We start from the raw sequence: 20,470 nt of genomic DNA, 5'->3' as shown, positions 1-20,470 counted from the left end.
ATCCAAACCTATACCTGCAATAAAATTATATAATGTCTGGTGTTTATGTTTGCCTTTGTATAAGCATTTTATTAATGACACTAGCCCATATTATGGTGATGGTAATGTATCTATAAGATTGATATGTCTTGGGTTAATATATTTGGCCATATACAACCATAATGTCACTATATATTAGCCTATATAAGAAAATAATATATTTTTCAATGTATTGATCTTTTATCATTAAAAATACAGATTGTAACATACTCTGATAATACGTCTGGTTTAAAGACGGGCATTTCTTATGTCTGTGCACAGGTGGAAAAGTACTGCAGTTGGCAAGCCTGCACCCTAACCTCTGTGATGAAATGTGTGTGTACGGGTCTGTGTGTCCTCAGGTAAAATACATGTTGGAACAAATTCCAGTCATCTCGTCTGACTTTGCCAAAATATTCCACTTCATCTACCCGACAAGAATGAAACACGCAGTAAGATTTTCCATTAAAACAAAAGAAGTTTATTTAACTTTTTTTCTCTGTATAATTTTATTATAATAAGACACTTCTCTGCTTGTACATTGCTCCCTTGAACTTAAAAAATGGCAACATTTGTTTGTGGGAATGTAAGTTGGGGTAGACAAAACTTAGATACATACCAATATACATACATGTGTGTATATTACGGTTCCATTAATAAACCATAAATGCTAGAACAGCTTGAACCACTCCAGGTACCTTGGTAATGCTGGAAATATAGTACAATCTTTGAGTAATTTTCTGGAATACACTACTTTTTTTTCTTTTAACATGGGTACATACAATATGCGCACATCAACATTAGGAGTTAAGGAGGGATGGAGGACTCTTTGAGCCAGTGTTAAGTGTATGGCTACCAATATATAACCAGTAACAGGCAAGGCAAGCTGCACCCATGGATGTGTTCATGCTTAGAAGTCATAGTGAAAAATAAAATATATCCAACTTCACTTGCCTGTGTAAGAGTGTACGTTTAAATTTACACACAAAGAAACTGGTTAACTGTTTTCCACTGCATGTTCTTCATTGGGATGAACATATACACACAGTTGAATGTATATATACGTGGATGTATTTAAGAGAAACTGTAGAATCGTCCTAATAATATTGGTTAAAATCAAGAGTGGGCAAACAAGGCAGAAAGTGCTTGCCATTCATGTTACCCTCCTGTCCCCTTCCCAAGTTATTATACAGACGCCAGAAAATGCACACGTGCGCACACACACGCACGCACACACACACACACACATACACACAGATACACATTATCAAATGCCCTACTCACAACATCCCAGAGCCGATCTTCAAACTGTTGTCAGTAAACAAACAAACCCCAACTTACAGCAGTGACAGAATTGATGCAGATGAGATTAAAATGATATTTAGTTCATCTCGGATGTTGTCCCCGGTAATTTTCAAGCTGTGTGCCATTTTGTGTCTTTGTGTGATACATATGTTTACAAGTGTAAGCCTACATCAATCCAATGAGATTTCCTGTAACACTCGAGGTCAGCATTATTCGTTGCAAATGAATATTTGGAAACCGTGTGATGAACAGTAGTAGGTGACGCGGGACGCTTGCCACCATTTCAGCGTAGTCCTGAATTCAATTTGTTTGGGCTACTGTACATGGACTGAAACGGCCATCTTGAAAACTTACACTTTGAAAATACTTCCTCAGACAAGGAGCTCTTGCCAGTCCTTCTAAGTCAAAGGAGTCTCCAAAAGAGCACAGAGTGCACCCCTGCAGGCGGGACAGCAGGGTGGGTGTAATAGTACAATACTCAGACAGCCTATCTCAGTACTCTGGGCCCAGACAGAGTACCAGTCCTGTTGCATCATGTGTAACTTTGCTCAATAAGATAACACAAAGAAAAAAAAAAGAAAGTAAAAACACCAACCATGGATTTTTGTTATACTACAAGGAGTGCTTATTAGAATGTATTCAATTATCTATTGAAGCATAAACTATTTTCTGAAAGTAAATATTCAAACATTTTTCTTTATTCTATCATGACCTACATTTTTCATTAGAACTCATTTTTCTCCTAACAAGATAGATATTTCAGCTGAAAGTATCTTTGAGGAAGAAAAAAATGTTTCCAATACAAAAAAATGGAAGTCATTGAGGAAATAATGGTTGTTAAAATAAAGCCATCAAGCTATCAATTCAGTCTTCATCGGGTAAACAAAACTTGGTAAAAGAAGAAGAGCGAGGGGGAAATCATCGTCCTTGGGGAAACTTCCACTTTTGCAGTGTGCAGAACTTCTGCAGGTAAAGATGCTACCACGAGGCCGAAAAAGCCTTTATTTCCTAAAAGGACCAACCAAGAGCAATGATAAGTCATAGAGCAGGTCAACAATTGGTGGGGGGGGGGGATGATTCACACCGTCTATCTGAACAAGCAGCAGAAACATTGATATTAGAGACAAATCAATGCAAGTATGGGTGAGCAGTAGTACTTCAATGGGTCTGTTATCACAGTAATCAGAGATGTACTTTTCAGGAGGAAAAAAAAAACTTGGAGGGAGGAAGGATTGGGGGATTGAATAAAAAGGTATTTTAATGACCTGCTTTGCAGAGGAAAAATACACACCCTAACTTTTTTCCATGAGGGAGGGAGAGGCTGAAACTGAACTGACAAATGAGGCCAAAAAAAAAAAAAAACACAAAGAAAAACAAAATATCTTATGGTACAATTGTTCTCATTAAAAGAAGAAACTGCACTCTCCTCCCTTTGTGAGGGAAGGTGATGCAGAACTGCACTACTGAATACCACCCGAGCCCAAAGTGTGGTAGAAATATACACAGGTACATAAATATAAAAATTAGCCCAATCTAATATTTTGCCAATTCAATACCACATTTTCATGTTGCACTGCATCCACATGACTGCGTATGTGTTCCATGTGTTTTAAGATGTCATATTGTGCTTGTATATGCAAGTGTGTGTGGATTTCTTTTGTGTGAATGTCTTCAGTCAAAACAACATGCTTAGAGAAGCACATGTCTGTTGAATCCAACTGGGGTGAGATTGTTGAGGGAAGGAAAGGGGGGCACAACTGAAAAGGGGAGCAAGACAGGGGACAGAGGGAGAATTTACAATAACGGACGGTAGATAGCAGATTGATGAAGAGGGAGAAGAGGCGGCGGCGGGACAGCTAAAGTGAACGTGAACACCGTCTCCATATACTGTACAATGTGCTAATATGTTAAGGGATGAGAACAGATAAGAGATGAGAGAATGATCAAGAGGGATAAAGATGCAAGAAGGTGGATTTAAATGGGGGGTTGGGGTTCATCTGAAATGTTCTGAAATCTTCCATCACTTCCTATTTTTGGGGGAGGGCCAGTTGCCGCGCCTCTCTCCACGGTTGCCTCCTCCATTCCCGGCTCCGCCGCCGCCCCCGCCTGGTGGGCCTCGCGGGCCTCTTCCACCCCCTCCTCCTCCTCCTCCTGTGCCTCCAGCGTTGACCCTCCGGTTCTGTCGCTCCATTCCTGGCCGCTGGCTGGAGAAGCTTCTTTTGTTTGCTGAAGACTCTTTTCCCGTCATCTCTCGCTCTACCACCCCTCCTCCTCCGCTACCCCCGCCTCCCCTCCCCAGGTGGTGGTGATGGTGAGAAGAATACGACTTCCCGCCTCCTCCTCCTCCTCCTCCTCCTCCTCCACCTCCTCCTCCCTCCCTCTCTCTGAACTCTGTGAAGTCACTGCTCTCGGAGGCTGTCTCCCACTCCTCGTTGGCCTGGTCTGAGTTCTGGTTGGAGAAGTCGGGGGACTTGGCTCCGTGGTTGTGGTGGTGCTGGGAGTGGGTCTGCCCAGCGTTGCCCTGGTTGTAGTGGTGATGGTGGTGGCTGTTTACATTGCCGAGATGCCCACCGCCGCTGCTGCTGTTGTTGTTACTGTTGGCTGTTAGTGTGGCGTTGTGGTTAGCATTTGGGGCGTTGCCTGTGATGGGAGCAGAGACGGGGGCTACGTCATTGTCCTGAACTGAATTCAGGGAGGGAGAGGAGGGTCTTCCTCCCCCAATGACCCCCACTCCTCCGTTGATGCGTGCGGCATTCTCTCGCTCCTTCAGCCTCCGGAAGCGGGGCGGCTTGTCCTGCTGATGCTGGGAACGCCCGTGGCGGCGACGTCTAGGAGGCCGCTCAAACCCGCTGGGAGGGAACCCACGGCCGCCGGAGAGAGGGAGCGCATTGGGTCCTCCAGAGTTTGCCGTGGAGTTGGCTGAAGACTGCTGAGTCACAACCCCTCCGTTCTCAGTGGAGCCTTGAGTGGCAGGAGCGGCAGCAGGTAAAGACGACTGAGGGGGGTTGGCCCCCTGGCTCTGGGCTTGGCTTCCATCAGCTGCCTTGTCCTTCTTCTCCCCGCCGTTTCCTCCGCGGCCCGTGTCTTTGGGCCCAGAGGACTGAGGCGGGGCCTGCTGCTTCCGGGATGAGGCCGAAGACTTGGAAGACCAGCCGTGAGAAGCTGAACCGGCTCCAACCCGGTGTCCTCCAGCCATTCCTCCTGCACTGCCACTGCTCCTGTAGATGCTTCCCCCTCCACTGCCTCCACCCCTGCCCCTCCTGGAGGGCACGCCCCTAGGGGTGAAGACACGGGCCTGGGAACCTCTGGGTGGTGCAGACGAAGCGCTGTTGCTGCCAGCGGCGCCGGCATTATCGGAACCATTCTTGGCATTGGGTTTCCGGGTGTCTTCCTTGTCTGAGTGACCGATGTCACTGGCTCCGCTCTCACTGCCGGTCTCCGAACCTCTCTGCCTCCTCCTCTTGGGGATCTCCTCATACTCTGAGCCCTCGCTACGGGTTTCACTTCTGTTCCTGGCGCGGGCTGGGTTGTGCTGGGACCGGTCCTGACCGTGCCTGCCACCAGCCCCCTCACCCTTGAACTCCTGATGGTAGCCACTGGCAGCAGATGAGCGGTAGTCTCTGCCACTCCTGCCGCCCACTCTGCCTCGACTGCTACTGCTGGGCCCAGCGCTGGCCGTGTAGGTGCCCCGGTAACCACGGCCACGCCCATAGAACTCTCCCCCTCGTCCGCGGCTGGCTCTGCTGCCTCTGGCGGAGACTCCATGGTGATAGGAGGTGCCGCCTCCTCTCTCAAAGGAGCGGTCCCTCTCCCTCCTGGAGGAAGAGCCTGAAAATCCTGAAGAAGTGGTGTCGGCATCTTTAGGCCCTCTACCTGATCCTCCCCCACCTCCTCCTGAGGACCGCTCTTTTCCTCCATTCCTGGGCTTGGTTGTCTGGACGGGCTCGTCTTTACCAGATGGAGCCGATGTGTTCTGGGAAACGGAGGAGGCTTCCTGCTTTGTGGAGGTGGCCTGGCTGCCATCTTGCTCTTTATCTTTCCCAGAACCTACGCTTGTTTTCTCTCCTCCCTCAACTTCCCCTCCCTCCCTCTTCATCTCCTTCAGCACTGGCTTCTTGATGGGGCCAGCCCTCTTGTTAGCATTGCTGCCTCCTGTCTGGCTGGAGGGTTTGTGGTCTGACGGAGTGTTGGAGGAGTCCTCTCCTCCACGGGAGTTCCCACCTGCTCCTGCGTTGTTGGCCCTCCTGCCATGTGAAGAGGCAACCCCTGTATTGCTGCTGCTGGGCCGTGGGCCCCACTGGGTTTCTGTCTTGTGTTCCCGTCCCCCTCTTTGGTTAGATTTGGGATGGGGATGCTGCTGCTGATGAGGCTGAGCATGGCTGCCATGTTGAGTGAGAGGTGGGCCAGAGGTCAAGGAGGAATGGGGAGCGTATGCTGGGCCTGTTTTCTCCTGTTTCACATGGCTGCTACTGCCAGCACTACCAGCACTGGCTCTTTCACTGACACTGTGCCCTATGCCAGCTTCTGTCTCCCTCTGGGATGGGTGGTGATGCAGGGCAACTTTGCCACTTCCATCTTCCCTGGCAGAGGAAGAAGAGGAGGAGGAAGAGCAGGAGGATGAGAGAGAGGGCTGGTGGAGTGGGGGAGAGGGGTCGCCCTTCTTGGCAGGGGCCTCACCACCCCTCTCACGGCCATTCTCAGGCTTGTGGGGGTGGAGAGGGAAGTGGGGCTGGTGGGGGTGGTGGCTGTGATGGTGGTGAAGGTGAGAGTTGCTCTCAATGGGGGAGAGGTCTGCTCGACCGTTGCGATCATAGTGGGGGTGCGGGGCTCCCCAAATCTGGCCCTGCTGGGACCCCCGGGGAGGCCCCTCATCCTGGTGGGTGAAGCTGTGCTGTTGGCTTCCCCTCTCACCCCCCCTCTGCTGCTGCTGTTGCTGTTGGTGGGGGGGCATCCTGGCGCCCTGATCAGGGAAGTTGCTGTAGTTGCCCCGCCCACCCATATAGTGATGGGGGTGGTGGGTGCCTGCCTGGGCCCCCACCTGGGTGCCCACTGGAGGTGGGGTCTGGTTGGACCCAGAGTTGGAGCTGGGCTGCTGGATGGGGCCCAGTCCTCCTTCTCGCATGCGGTGTGGAGGGGTGTCACTCCTATGAGAAGGAAAATGGAAAGAACATACAGAAGTAAATTAATACAATCGTAATTCAATATTAGAGCATAGGTATACATTATATGGATATCTTATCATCATGCGCAAGATTTTGTGTTACAACCATATATAGGGCTGTACCGAAGTTCCAAATGTGGTTCTCAATGCAATACATATAACAGATGTGATCAAATAGGAAAGGCAGGAAATAAAAGCAGAAAAGAGAACTCAAAATTTCCATTAGCAATCAATGGGAGTTATGCATCCCAAAATACAGACAGATCTTTTGACCTGGGATATCTGCACGTTAAAGCTCTCTCTGCACCCAACTCCTGTATCCATACCTGGGCCCCTTGGCCACATCGTCCTCCTCCAACACCTGCTTCTGCCTCAGGGGGGAGGTCAGCCCTCGACCCTCTCCTCCCCCAGGGAAAACCTCCGGCCCCCAGGCCAGCTTTGGATCCATAGGGGGGGTCCCACGATGAGGGTGACCCGGATGCTGCTGCTGCTGCCTGTCGAAGGGGTCTGAACCAGAACCCCCCGAATCAGACCGCTCACGCCCCATGAGTCCTGTAACACAGAGGTTTTTATTTTTAAGAGATACAAAAAGACAAAAACACTGTGTGATGGGAATTGTATCATCTGCATTTCTGATCAATTGTACAGTATAGCGTGGAAAAAGATTACGACGATTCATGGACCAGATTCAACATGGTGACCACACAGTATGCACCTAAGCCCGCTAGCGATCACATTGGCCCACCACACATTAACATTTGACCCATTTTCTCTGAGATGCCACTATTGTATTCTGTCATTATTACTTGGGCATAGAGCTTTGGCATTATCTCTCTTCAAAGCACTCCATCAGCTCTCACAGATAACGTCATGTCCACTCACCGGAGGGGTGCATGCCAGCAGAATAGTAGTCCATGGGTGGGGGGCGGCCCTGCATCATGCGAGGATCCATGTAGGGCATCATCATCCAGCGAGGGTCAAAGTTCATTGGCAGGGGCGGGGGTCGACCCATATTGCTGGGCTGATACAGGGGTCCGCCCTGCTTGGGTCCGGGTCCAGGCTGCGGTGTAGAACCTGGGGAGGGACCCTGTGGAGCCTGGGGCTGGGGGGGCAGCTGGCTTTGGGACGCTTGGCTGTGCTGCTGCTGCTGTTGTTGTTGTTGCTGCTGCTGCTGCTGCTGCTGCTGCTGCTGCCACTGCTGCTGCTGCTTCAGCAGCTGCTCCTGAAGACAAAAAATAGGAACAGGAGAAGATAGCATTGAGGATGTATTAGACTATCAAGCAAACTTACCGTTATCATCAATAAAGGTATGCCAGTGCTGGTAGCCAAGTAGCAAGGACCACACAAGCACAACCTGGACATAAGACTTCAACAATACAGAAACACAAATCCTAACCTGTTGCTGCCTTTGAAAACGTGGTGGAAGAGACTTCTGGTACTTTGAGTATCCCTGACCAGGGGGACCACTGGCTTGACGACCTGCTCCCCCTCCCATGTTCTCAATCTTCACTGGGTCCAGTCCTCCTCCTCCACCACCTCCACCTCCTCCAGTACGGAGGTGAGTGTTGCCCATGGCCTCTTCCTTACTCTCTCCTGGTAAAGGTGCCTCCAGAGGGGGCTGCTGTGGCTGGGGCACAGGAGGCTGGGGACACGGCTGGGCATCTAAACCAGGAAAGAAAGTGTACCAATATTTCAGACAGTGTTTGTGAAGGTAGGTGTAAAGCAATCCATTAAGCTAAGCCAATTAATTGTTTAATTAATCATGATGTTTCAGTCATAAGGAGTTTGAATACAAATACAGAGTTGAATCAGGGGGCTTTAATCAAGAGGTGGACGCTTTAAGGCAAATTTATGGTTTCTGCGGTGTGTCCGGTGTTCGAGGTGTGGAGGGTGTGTGCGGCGAGCGCGGAGCTCTGCAGGGGGTCTGCAGAGGGTCCGCACCGAGCTCCACGCTCCTCTCAAAAAATGAAACTCTGCGGAGGCCTCCGCAAATGCCGCAGTCAGTTCAGAGGCTATGATTGGTTAATGGTTGCTATGTTAGTTGGTTACCAGGGAGGTAAGTCTAATCGAGCCAAGTGACAGCTGACAACCGGCAAAAACTGACAATAGGAGGAGATCCTGCGCTCTCCACAAACACTGCGCTGCTACCGCATTTACCATGAAATGCTGTGCCTCTGCAGAGAGAACGGTCTTGCCATGAACAGCGCGAACACCGGGCACACCGCAGAAACCATAAATTTGCCTTTATTTGGACTGTCATGTTTAGCACAGCAAAGATTGAGAAAGCTGAAATAAGCCAGCCATATCAATGCTCAAAATGATTCACATCAGCCACCACTGTTCACACCTGTAACTGACAAACTCACCTGCGCTGGAGTCATAGCTGCTGTTGCTGCTTGCCCGCTGCCTGTCACTGGCTCCAGGACCTGGACCCGGCTGGACGGTGAGCACCGGGGGCTCCTCAGGGTCCACACAGGGGGACGGGGGCTGGCTGATGTTGGGGGAGGAGGCGGAGGCCGACAGAGATGGACTGGGGCTGCCCGCCGTGGCAGCTGTGGAATTCCCATCAAGGCTGGGGGGTTTACTGCTGCTGCTGCCCCCACCCACGCTGCTGCCCTGCTGCTGTTGCTGCTTCTCGTCCAGCCTCTTTAGCTTCTCAGCGCAGGCGGCGCGCCTCTCTTCCTCCATCCTACGTTCCTCCTCCTCACGGCGTCGACGGGCTCGCTCCACAGCTGCAGATATCTCAGAGGAGGACTGCTTCCTGCGTTGACGCCAAGTCTCATCCTCATCCTCCCCCTGGGCCCCTGGTGCCCCTGGTGCCCCTGTTGCCCCTGGTGCCCCTGGGGCCAGCAGGCCAGCCTGGGGGGGAGGGGTGGGGCCTCCCGCTGCTGGTTGATGCTGGGAGGGGCCGGGCTTCACAGGGCCTGGAGGGGCACTCTGGTTATGGGGCCGGTCCTGAGAAGAGCACATTATAAAAAAACATCACACTCCATTACGAGTAACTAACCCTCTTGATAACAATGTCATTGTTGCTCTACCAGTGATTACAATAATTGTAATAATCACATGGAAAAAGCATACATGTTTTTTTTTCTAAAGATGAACTATATATAAAACGGTCTAAGGGCGGTGGATGAGTGAATGACAGCAATGGCTTATCTATGAGGCCCTATCCAGATATCTACCTGTCGATAATAGGAGTAGGGCCCTTGTCCAAGGAGCGGCCCAGGTGGGGGGGAGGGCTGCTCCCGAGGACCACCCAGTCCAGGCCTGCGCCCCTATATACAGGCAGACACAGTTAGCCAGGCTCCACCACAATAAACTACACTGACAAAAACACACACATACACTGACACATCTCTGCCCTCAAAGAAACCTTTGCTTTACAGTTTGTACAAACTGTTTGTTGTCTATCGTCACGTTTGGCATTTCCATCTTTGGAATCTCCATCCTGTCTGGGCAACACCTTGTTGCTGTTCAGCATGCTACCTGGTAGTTGGATGGTGCTCCCTGGCCCCCCCAGCCACTACCTCCCTCCTCGGCCCATCCTGGCTTGCTGGAGGGGGGTGGGGGGCCGTCATCAGCGTTGGAGGGAGGGGTGCGACGGGTGTCCCCGCTGCTGTCCGAGGCTCGAGAGCGAGAGGTTACAGGGGGGCCATCCTGGGACCTCTGCTGCTCCCTGAGAAAGAGAAAAAAAAAAGAAAAACTTCATAACACATCCTGTTTGTTTACATTTTTTTTAGGCATGTTTATGCTTTATTAGATAGAGACAGTGTGAGAGATAGACGGGAAGGTATGGGAGAGAGAGAGGTGAGGACATGCAGCAAGTGACCGCAGGCCAGATTCACACCCGGGTCACTGCGGGAAGGACTGAGCCTTACATGGTACGCGCTCTACTCGGTTGGTTAAACATACTATAGATAGTTGGAAATTTACAGTCACTATTCAGATTACATTTTAATTTTAAGTCGACAAAAAGCATTCTCTTTATCATCTCACTTGATCATAATTGACTGATGATTGACATTGACAGATCATAATCATCATTTGAATCAACCACATACCGTGAGCCATTTTTGCTCTCAGTCCTCTCCTCATCCCCCTCTTCTTCGCCTTCATCATCGCTGAACTTTAACTTGGCGGAGTAATCAATCTCCTCATGTGCCCCTGTTAAAAGTCAAAAAACAAAAAACAGACATAAGGAATGGATTTGAACCATTGCCATCTTTGTATAAAAACAAACAAACAAATAAACATACATTCACTGCATGGGGACAATGGACACTTGTTAACTCCTCTCCCACTTTGATAAACCTGATCTCTCTCTCCCTCCCCCCCCCCTCCTCTCGGTAGACCTATGCAATGGCCAGGACCCCTCTGCTTGGCTCAGCAGGAAACATGATATGCAGAATACATCTGAATGCGTTAGGCAGCATCAATCTCACCCACTACCGCTAAATCATCACCTCCTAAATCATTTAGCAGCATAAGCACTAAATCATCATGCACTGCACTTGGATATGAAAGGTATGTTGGTGTACTTCTTCATCATGAAAAATTAACAGCGCTGGTTTCCGACACTGCCTTGTACAAAAAAGACCTTTTAAGTGCTAGTTCAGTACAGCTATAGTCAACATTCTGCACTAATGGTAAGCATAAACTTTATTTTTTCTGTTCCATATGAATGTCATGTACACAAAGACACAACCAATCTATGTGCAAAGATTTAAATCCTGCTCAATAATGCCGCTTTTCCACCGCATGGTACTGGCTCAACTCGCCTCGCCTCAACTCTACTCGCTTTTGGTAGTACCACTTTGGTTTTCCACTGCAGATAGTACCCCCTCAATGTGCCCCACCCCCCACAACTGGTCGTCATAGCAACGCAGCGACGCTGCATGAAACGCGACACACACAGCAACAATGGAGGATATCGAAGGGATGGTGTTCTTGATTCTCGGTATGTAGCTGTTAGTCAAAGCAAGGAAACAGATTTTATTTCAGAAGAGGCTGAAGGCAGCAAGACAACAGACTGCTCTCTGGTTGCTCAAGGCGACGCAAGAGGGTAAGCTAGCCTGGTAGCTAACATTAGCATATGTCCCATGTTGCGATGACGATTCTCTCTGACCAATCAGTAGTCTGCAGTGTTTTCACGTCACCTTTTGGTATCGCCTCAGCTCACCTCAGCTCGCTTGGAACCTCGACGGAGGTGCTACCAAAAAAAGTACCAGGTACTAGGTAATATGGTACCTGGTACCGTTCTGATATTTTGTTACTTTCACTTTATTGCAACAGACTTATTAAAACATTTCTTGGACGCACATAATAGAGCATTTAAGACAGGTCTAATGGGCCTATTTTTCTTGTCATTTGATCATTTGTGATCTTGGAATTATAAGATTATATCAGATTTTTTATTGTTTTTAAATAAAACTGAGTTAATCAATAAGTTCATGACCTGAATGCTACTTTATGCTTGTGTCTTTTGGGGTTAAATATTTTAAAAGCTAGAGCGTACCTTAGTTTTGCCAGATCTTTCATGCCAGAACTACACTCTAACTGAATAGAAAATTATAATCCGAAGTGTACAAATTAGCTGTATATCCATGAATGGAAATCTTCTGACCTGCCCAACCCTCGTCTCCATCATGGTCCAGCTCGTCCAGCTCCTTCAGGTCGTCCTGCTTCAGGATGGAGGGGCGCTTCACCACCTCTCCACCTGCGCCACGTGGACCGCCCTGAGGCCTCCCGTCAGGACCGCCCTGCCCACGAGAAAACCTGGAGGGAGGACGAGGTTTGTTGTCAGGAACGTGATGAAGATACAGAAAAACAAGCGCGAATTCGCAATAGCGAGCTATAGAGCTGCTGGTCGCAGCTAAAAACATAGGACACAGTGCAAAAAAGGCAGGAAAACTGGGATTCAATTAGAAATGAATGGAACTTGTGAGCCCTAAAAGCCTATACAAATCTGATAAATCAGATTGATATCTGATAAATATCCCTATTAATTCATTTGCATTCAGAGTGAGTTTTATTCTGCTGGAAAGGAGAGCAGAAGAATAGTTACACTGCAGTGTTGCACTGCATCAAAACACAAGCCAATATGAGAAAAACATCAAATCAGCTCAATCATTAGCTTCACAAAATTGTTTTCATTAGAGAGAAATACAAAGGGATTTACCTGGGGGCAGGCCCCTCCCCAGGTGGCGGGTACCTGTAGGGCCCCTGAGGACCATAGGGGGGCGGGAAGGGCAGATAGGGAGGATACATCTAGGAGAGAGCAAGAGAAGAGAAACAGAGCAGGTTCAGATACCAATTCTTCATGCACCAAGTACAGTATAAAGAGAGATGGAGTTGTGTTAAGAATAGTGGTGGTAACTTGTAGTTAAGAGTCATGTTTATGGACAGCTGACTGACAGCTGAGCGCTGCTATCCCAGTGGAAAGAAGACTACAGGCCCATCTGTAGTGAGCACACAAAACACTGACAGTCTGGCACCTAGCTGAGGCACCTTGACGTGCCATAGCTAGTTAACCAACTCCTCTGCTGAGTCGTACATTCATTCAAAGAGGAAGGGCTCATTAAAACTAGGTAACAATCTTTAGAATCAGAAAGTGCAGCGCTGGCAAATTCTGCACTCCATCTGTGCACAAATGTTACAGTATTTAAATGAGTTCTGCGGATGCGTTGCATAGCATTAAGTCCTACAGCTATGGAAAAAGACATCTTCATTAAGTGAAAGTTAACATTTTTTTTTTGCTGGCAGCACAGTTCTAGGAGAAGGAAAGGCACATTGAAGACAAAGAGACAGAAAAGCGAGGAGGCAAACTTACGAAGGGAGGCATGATCCCTCGGTACGCGGGGAACCCAGGCCCAACGGGGGGCTGCGGCAGGGGCAGGGCGGGGCTGCCTGCTGGGGGGTTCCTAGGTGGCCCGTGGGACTGGGGGTTCTGAGGGGGGACCTGGCCTCCCCCGGCCACCCCCTCCATCACCAGAGCCCCGCCACCGCCACCCTCCGCTACCCCCTCCCCAGACAGGGTGGGCGCCAGGGCACGGCCCCCACCGTCCCGCCAACTTGTAACGTCTGAGGAGAGAGGGAAAGCAAGGAAGGACACAGAGGTCAATATGGTTTATGGGCGTTAATGGAATGAGTTCAGAGATGAAAACCCATTACTTTAGAAACATAACACATCCACTTAATGTAAGAGCAACCTCTACAATACTTCATCTTCTGGGTGGATGTTCATCAGACAAACTTCAGTCTACAGCTGCAAGATATTTCTTTTCTCTTCTTTTTTTGCATTGTCAAGTACACTGCACTGCAAATCTTAGCATAAAATGAACAGAACCAACACCTACAGATTCTGTACAGTACCATGGCACAATTGTGGTGGTGATGTACAGACCCAATTAATTAGCAGTTAATTTGAATGTGAGCCCAGCTCTCTGACTCGCTAGTTGATCTAGCGCCCTGTTCACTTCTACAGAGAACACACAACAGATTTTGGGCTATGTGGCTCGCTAGATAACATTATCAAATGAGCCACTGGCAAATGTAGCTTGTAACATATTACATATATACACAAAAGAACTACTTATACAGCAGTGTGCTTTATTCTAAAATGCTAGAGTATGTGATGTTTTACAATCATAAAAAGATCGCGCCACATCACATTAGATACAGCATTAGATACAGCTAAAAAACATATGATTTATAGAAAATCAAGTTCTATACACTGTGATGAACTTTGATAGCGTACAGTATAGAGGAGTGAAGTGTCTCACTGTGGCTGACTCAATTAACTGGACAGATTGATTGATTATTGGAGACTAAAGCCTAGGCCAGACTACAAGACTATTTCAACTAGGGGCAGTTCAAACTTAACGCCTGCAGTCTGGTCAGGAGGCTGTTCACACTAGGCGACGGAACAAATAATCGGTTAAGAATCTGTGTTAAAATCGTCTAGTCTGACCTAGGCTTAAGTAGGCGTTACTCACTCTGGGGGCGGAGGCTTGGTCCGGGCCCATACCACTGATCTGCAGTGCCCTGTTCTCTGCCAGCTCTGTCCTGGTCGCCAGCCGCCTGCAGGGTGGGAAATTCCTCGCGAGAGAATGGCGACGGTTGGTTTGATCCCTTTCCACCTGCAAACGGGGAGAGTACAAGAGGATGTTGTTCACAGTGGGGAACATGTGTAACTAGAAGGTCATTCCAAAGAAATTCATGAAAAACACAGAAAGAAAGACCCACCATCCCCTTGTGTTCCATGTGTAACACTGGCCTGTGCCCAGGACCTTGCCCCTGCGGCCTGGGCTGAAGCTGGGGCCAGAGCCTGAGAGGGACACGCAAAGAGACAAACGCCACATATGTCAGCCATTATAAACCTCCAAGTGTGTCATTAACTTGCAGTGTGCTTCGGCATTCATGTTTGTTGTTGTGACTGTCGGTACCTCTGGAGCTGGCGGGGTTCTCGGGCGGGTCGGTGCAGGCATCTGTGAAACCACAGGCTGCTGCGATTCCGGCTGCGGTGCTGACAATACATCGGTACTGAGAGAAAAAGGAAGGCATGAAACAGAGGAGACAAAAAGGAGACAAGGGAGAAGGGAGTGGAGAGAAAAGGCGAGAAAGAAACAAAAACAGCAGTTGGGTTAGTGTTGGATATGCCAGTACTCTAAACACTTACTGAGCTAAGAGTCTATTCGTTTGTGTGTTACTCTGTTTCCATGCAGAACTTTAGAATAAAGACAAAGAAAATATCACGGTCGGGTTTCCATTAGGCGGTAATTAACATTTTTAACCGGTAAAACACTCCAGCAAATAAAAAGTGGTAATAGTGGGATCTTTTTTCCCCTTATGTGTAAGACTCAAAATATGTCTCCACACACACCCAACAATGACACTAACTGAAGACTACTCTCCATAGAAACATTTCAAAATGTATACCTCTCACTTATAAAAATGTTGTGATAGCTTCAGCAACATAACAACATCCTAATGCAGTTCTCGACCATCTGGAGCAACTGTAACAGATACAAGTCTAACTGGTGTGTGTGTGTGTGTGTGTGTTGGGATGGCTACGGGGGGCTACTTACCTCTTTGGGTCTGCTGGTTCCTGCTTGCTTGCCCATCCTGTGCCGTCTTTGGGAACGAGCGAGACGTTGGGGTCGTTGCCTTTGTTCTCCGCCTTCAGACTGGGCAGGTTGGCAGGGGGTGGCATACGCCGTGCGGAGGCAACTTTACCAAGAGACTGCAGGCCATGGCGGGGGGGAACTGATATGGGGAAGAGAAAGGGAGGTAATTGAGAAAAGACGTCATTAGCACAGAGAGAGACCACTGAAACCTGACACCAATGAAAACCACTGGGAGAGAGGAGGGGCCTGAGGACAGAAATGGTGGTCGCTGCTTCCTTTGCTAGATATACAATTAAAATGCTGAACAATCCAACAGGGCCTGGGGCCAGGCAGTTTCAGTCAGATGATTCTTATGAATATGGATTATGAAAAGTTACCAGCAAAGTCATGATTTAAAAAAAACTTCAGCAATCTCATTTTACTTAGAGCTAATAGAAGAGTATTAATGCTTGCAGAAGCATGGAAAAGCCCTCTCTGGTTTCAGGGCTGTAAACCTTCTGAAAAGTGAATCTGTGCTGAATATCAATCCCTCATTTGTTTCTGGAGGCTGAGAGAAACCACAGCAGTACATGGCCTCACTATGTAGGAGGGGGAAGTCTGTATTTTGGAAACGGGGACAGCTGCTTAGATCTGGTGGGGAGCTCCTGAATAAAACATAGACTGGGGACTCGGCACTGAAGTCAAAATGCGTCCACAAGTGAGCCTCTGTCTCAGGTCAGGCTCAATGGCTCGGTTGACATGGCAAGGCTCAGGAGTCATTCACCCTCCAGGTCTCTATACCCCTCTATCTGGCTACAGCAGTGTAGCATTCTAGCAGACAATGTTTATTTTTTTCTGCCAGACAGCCGTAAAGACCTATAAATAAGGGTGGTAAACATCCCTGATCTCTGAATGATAACAACAAGAGTATCAGCAAAACCAGGTTGTCAGGCAGCAGAGAAATGTAGCATATCATCCACTTCCTGCATTGGAAATCAGCACCAGAGCCATTAGAGAGACAGTCAGCTAATACATCAAACTTGGAGCACTCGGTGGCAGGACACAACGCAGCACAGTCAGCCACTTTAAATCAAAAGGCCAGCGGGTAAATCCAACTGTGACCAAAGCTGATCTGTTTCTTTAGGCTACATCTGATAAATTAACACCAGTCTTACATTGTTACAGTCAGCGGCAAAAACAAAAACATCTGGCAAAAATGCTAAAGTAACCGGCAAGGCATCCGATTTTGAAAACTAATACCCTGGGTTACTGGAAGACAGACAGCAAGGCAAATCCCATAGATTGTATATCATGACATGTAATGAACTCTTGGACATGAGAAAATCAAGATACTCACCAACAGGCTTTTGTGCTTCAAGGCTCTTTCCTTTGTATGTATCAAACAGGTTGAGAGACGCATACTTGGTTTTGCCATCCTTCCCCTTTGCAGTTTGCCCAGAGCGCTCTGACATTGCGCTGTCCGCTCATTGAGTATGGTGAGCCCTGAGACTGGGAGAGAGAAAGAAAGAGAAAGACATCTGACACCAGGTATACATGGAAAGTGAGAGTAAATGTGCTGAGTTGGCCAGCACAGATTCTAAACAACCAGCACAAACAGAAATACCCTACGAATATCCCGCAAAACTGAAATATCCTGAATGTTTCTGCTGTGGCCCCGACAATTATGGAGGGGGGTTTGGCCTAAATGATGATTCCCCTGGGTGTTTGTGATATGATTTAGCACTTAGACGAGCAGACTTGGAACAGTGCATGACTGAACACCTCATCACAGGAAACACTGTACCAAAGAAAGAAAGAAAAAAGCAGAACCATGGTTGCCATGGTGACACATTATAAATGATATTCTTCTATGCTTCGCCTTGAGAAAGGGTTGCCTCCATGGCAACTGCCAGGCCTTTTGCTTGAACCCATTTTACTGCACATCAATAAAACACACTGGGCTGACATCTGTCCAATTCAGAATGATTTGGCTATATCCAGTAGGTTAAACTGCTCCCCCCAACCCCACCCATCTCCCATTAAGCATGATTACTGAGAACAGATGATTCTCCTAGCCATCTGATGCTACACAAACCATTAGTCATTTCATTCACTGGCATTTTGAAGCGGTGAAATTGATGTAAACCAATCCAAACGGTTCATGACCAAAAGAATAACATTAGAGCTATAAATAGGCTTTCAAGTAATGGCGCTCAGTATTGTGTCACCTTGTTCTGCATCACAGTAGTCTGTCCAAATCAAAATTTCAATAATTGGGTAAACTGAAACAATTAATGGTATCACATGACATCATTGCTTTGTCAATCTTCGGCACACCTGAACAACAAGTCCACTGAAAGGATAGCTGTAACAAGGCTTACACCAGGAACGAGATAAACAACACTGACGTATCCATATTTAGGCACGCCAACGGATTCAAACAGACAGATTTGAAATCATGGCCACACAAAAAACAGCTCTAAAACCCAATGTAAAGCGGAAAATCTACTATTGCGCACTAAGCCTTGTAACTACACAATGTATGATGTTGGCAACACACATCACACAGTCACCGAAAATAAATATACCAAGCAACAAATAGTTTTAGCCTACACAATGACTACCGAGCAGCACCGCACTGTGCTTCAATAGCCCGATGAGATTAGGAAATTAGGTCGTGGGATGGCTGGCCAACTACATGTTGTATGGGGATTAACAGGGGCAGCTACGTTAGCAAGCCGTGACTGCAATACACCACAAAGGGGCCTTGTAAAGCTATGGCTAACGATGCGCAATGACCACTAATACACGGCAGTCCTTGGCTCGGGAAACATACACCGGCAGTACGGAAACGAGCCAGACACGAAGGAATATCGTACAAAACGTTCAATGAGGACGTTGCTAACATAAACATCAAACTGTTGACTGTTGCCAACACATTAGCTAGCTTTCCTGCTGTGCTAACTAGCTTGCTAATACAGGGCCTCAATATTCACGTTGGGAGGGGGACTGCGATGTTTCATAATGCATTTTCAATCCCTTGCGGTAACGTTAGCTCATAGCTCTTCAATTCAACGAGCGGTTGTTTTTTTGTATAATACTGACATCGCAATCGGGCCTTTATATGAGACACTACTGATTACATGCCGCCCATCAGAAGCATAATACAACACAGAAAAATATATTTTTTAGGAGAACAAAACAAAATGGCGGTGAAGATAGGCCCCAATGCATATTACATAGACCGGCTGGGTAGCTGTAAGCCAACTCACCAACGTACGCTGTTAACTACCAATTTATCATGCAGGGCATAAATACACACATGCTGTGACTCCTTATGTTGGCCGGTAAAATCCCCATCTGATAAATATGAGCTCTTACTATATGGAAACGTAAATCCACTGTGTATTGGCGTTATACACGACCAGCTGAGATGTAACATTGGATCTTTTCAGGCAAGCAACCTGCTATCCGCTAACTTATTAGCTTACTTAGCTACGTTATATGTCGAGGTAGCTACCGTCAGGTACCAACTATTTCTACAAACAGTTACTCATGTGACTAGAAAACGTTACATAATTCATAGAATAATACGAAACACGCGAATTTCATATTCTGACATTAATAACAATAGCCAACCAGTTAGCCCGGCTAGGCTAACTAACCAACAACCTAGCTAGCTAACAACAACCAAGGAACAGTTCATTTCCAACATATAGACTGGACCCCCACAAAACATTTTCCAGGCTAAATTCATATTACATTAAAGCTAACGGTAATCATTTTCGCTCAACACAACGTAACCGAATCGGTGTTTGCATAAAACATGCAAAATTTGCCAGCCACTGACCTGGTCTTGTCCCGACTTGTCTCGAGGTTGTATCGCAGAATAATGAGGTTAGCTATGCTATCGCGTAGCTTTCTAGCAAGTGACCCAGCTAGCAACGTTAACGTCGTTAGCTACCCCGACCTCGAAGTCTGCTAGTTCTTTGGCTATGCAGAAGCCCGAACTAGATCTGATTAATACTATAAAGCCGAAGACGGGATATTGAAAAACATTTGTATAAAGCGGCTTACTTGTACCCCTTTTCTTTTTTCCACAAAACAAATGAAAAAGGAAAAAGAAAAATGTTACAGTGGGCTCGATCCGTCACCAAAAGAGCCGTCAACGGCTACTGGGTAATTCCGAGAGATGGGAGCCGTTTGGGACCTCGAAGGAAAAAAAATCAAAAGGCTTTGAGAGTTTTTGATTTATTCATGTGCATTTCATAATGGGAATTAGTCATATTTAGGCATGCAGAAAGACACGTTTGTAAAGCTAATGCGGAAACGTACACATTGTGCGTTTTTGCATTTGATATTGTTATGAAAATTAATAGACCTTCTGTAGTCATTGCACCACAGTTGAACAGAGTTGAAATCTGGCTGAAAGAAGAAGAATATTGGCTTTAAGAAGTTAGTTAGATGGAAACATAAGAGCACAACATGATATTGATCAGGAATTCAATACAATATAAAAAGTATAGTTTGACAGATATTTTTACCATATGGTGTAATCTAAGAGCAATAAATAATTAACTATAGACATAAAACAGTTGCTTTCTCTTGACAATACCATGTTAAGTTAGTTATACATTTTTAATGAAAAGGTGTTAGGCGGGTAAAAAACAACAACAACAAAACCTTATTTTAGCTCTGCAAAAGTCAAAGGGCTTGGAGGTGAAGGGGATAGCTTCACGGTTGGCAATATTTTGAATGAATTAAATCAGTAAACAAATGTTAAGTTAGAAAATAGACATTCTAAGCATAGGAGTAGAAACAGATGGCTGTAACCATGACAAAATCAGAGCTTATTTCAACATTTTAATTGCTATATGCT

At 47.2% G+C, this 20,470-nt stretch overlaps 1 protein-coding gene across 1 annotated transcript; it reads right to left on the bottom strand.

Moving 5' to 3' along the window:
- Positions 1 to 484: 484 nt before the first annotated feature.
- Positions 485 to 19,520, bottom strand: prrc2a (proline-rich coiled-coil 2A). The gene is made up of 18 exons (XM_071527491.1): positions 19,442 to 19,520; positions 16,949 to 17,100; positions 15,574 to 15,751; positions 14,923 to 15,028; positions 14,732 to 14,789; positions 14,482 to 14,625; positions 13,317 to 13,567; positions 12,666 to 12,754; positions 12,111 to 12,262; positions 10,549 to 10,651; positions 9,974 to 10,190; positions 9,670 to 9,762; positions 8,851 to 9,439; positions 7,881 to 8,146; positions 7,367 to 7,706; positions 6,811 to 7,036; positions 3,688 to 6,467; positions 485 to 3,657 (listed from the first exon to the last, which is right to left on the bottom strand). Exons 2-18 carry the CDS (start codon positions 17,061 to 17,063, stop codon positions 3,344 to 3,346), a joined length of 6,021 nt encoding a protein of 2,006 aa, XP_071383592.1. The 5' UTR covers positions 17,064 to 17,100; positions 19,442 to 19,520; the 3' UTR covers positions 485 to 3,343.
- Positions 19,521 to 20,470: the final 950 nt, after the last annotated feature.

The sequence above is a fragment of the Centroberyx affinis genome, unplaced genomic scaffold, assembly GCF_046629955.1.
Source record: "Centroberyx affinis isolate AG114_WGS23_722 - 3 ecotype Tasmania unplaced genomic scaffold, CSIRO-AGI_Caff_v1 ptg001542l_1, whole genome shotgun sequence".
Taxonomy (NCBI): Eukaryota; Metazoa; Chordata; class Actinopteri; order Beryciformes; family Berycidae; genus Centroberyx; species Centroberyx affinis.
Note: the sequence above shows the minus strand (reverse complement) of the source record. Positions and strands in the feature narration are given on the sequence as shown.

What these genes read in the sequence shown, in the direction of transcription:
- prrc2a (XM_071527491.1), bottom strand. Translation starts at nt 17,063, where the DNA reads ATGTCAGAGCGCTCTGGGCAAACTGCAAAGGGGAAGGATGGCAAAACC. An exon ending in GAACCAGCAGACCCAAAGAG is followed by an intron (nt 15,029 to 15,573) that starts GTAAGTAGCCCC and finishes TTTTTCTCTCAG; the next exon opens with TACCGATGTATTGTCAGCAC. An exon ending in GATGTGGCCAAGGGGCCCAG is followed by an intron (nt 6,468 to 6,810) that starts GTATGGATACAG and finishes TCCTTCTCATAG; the next exon opens with GAGTGACACCCCTCCACACC.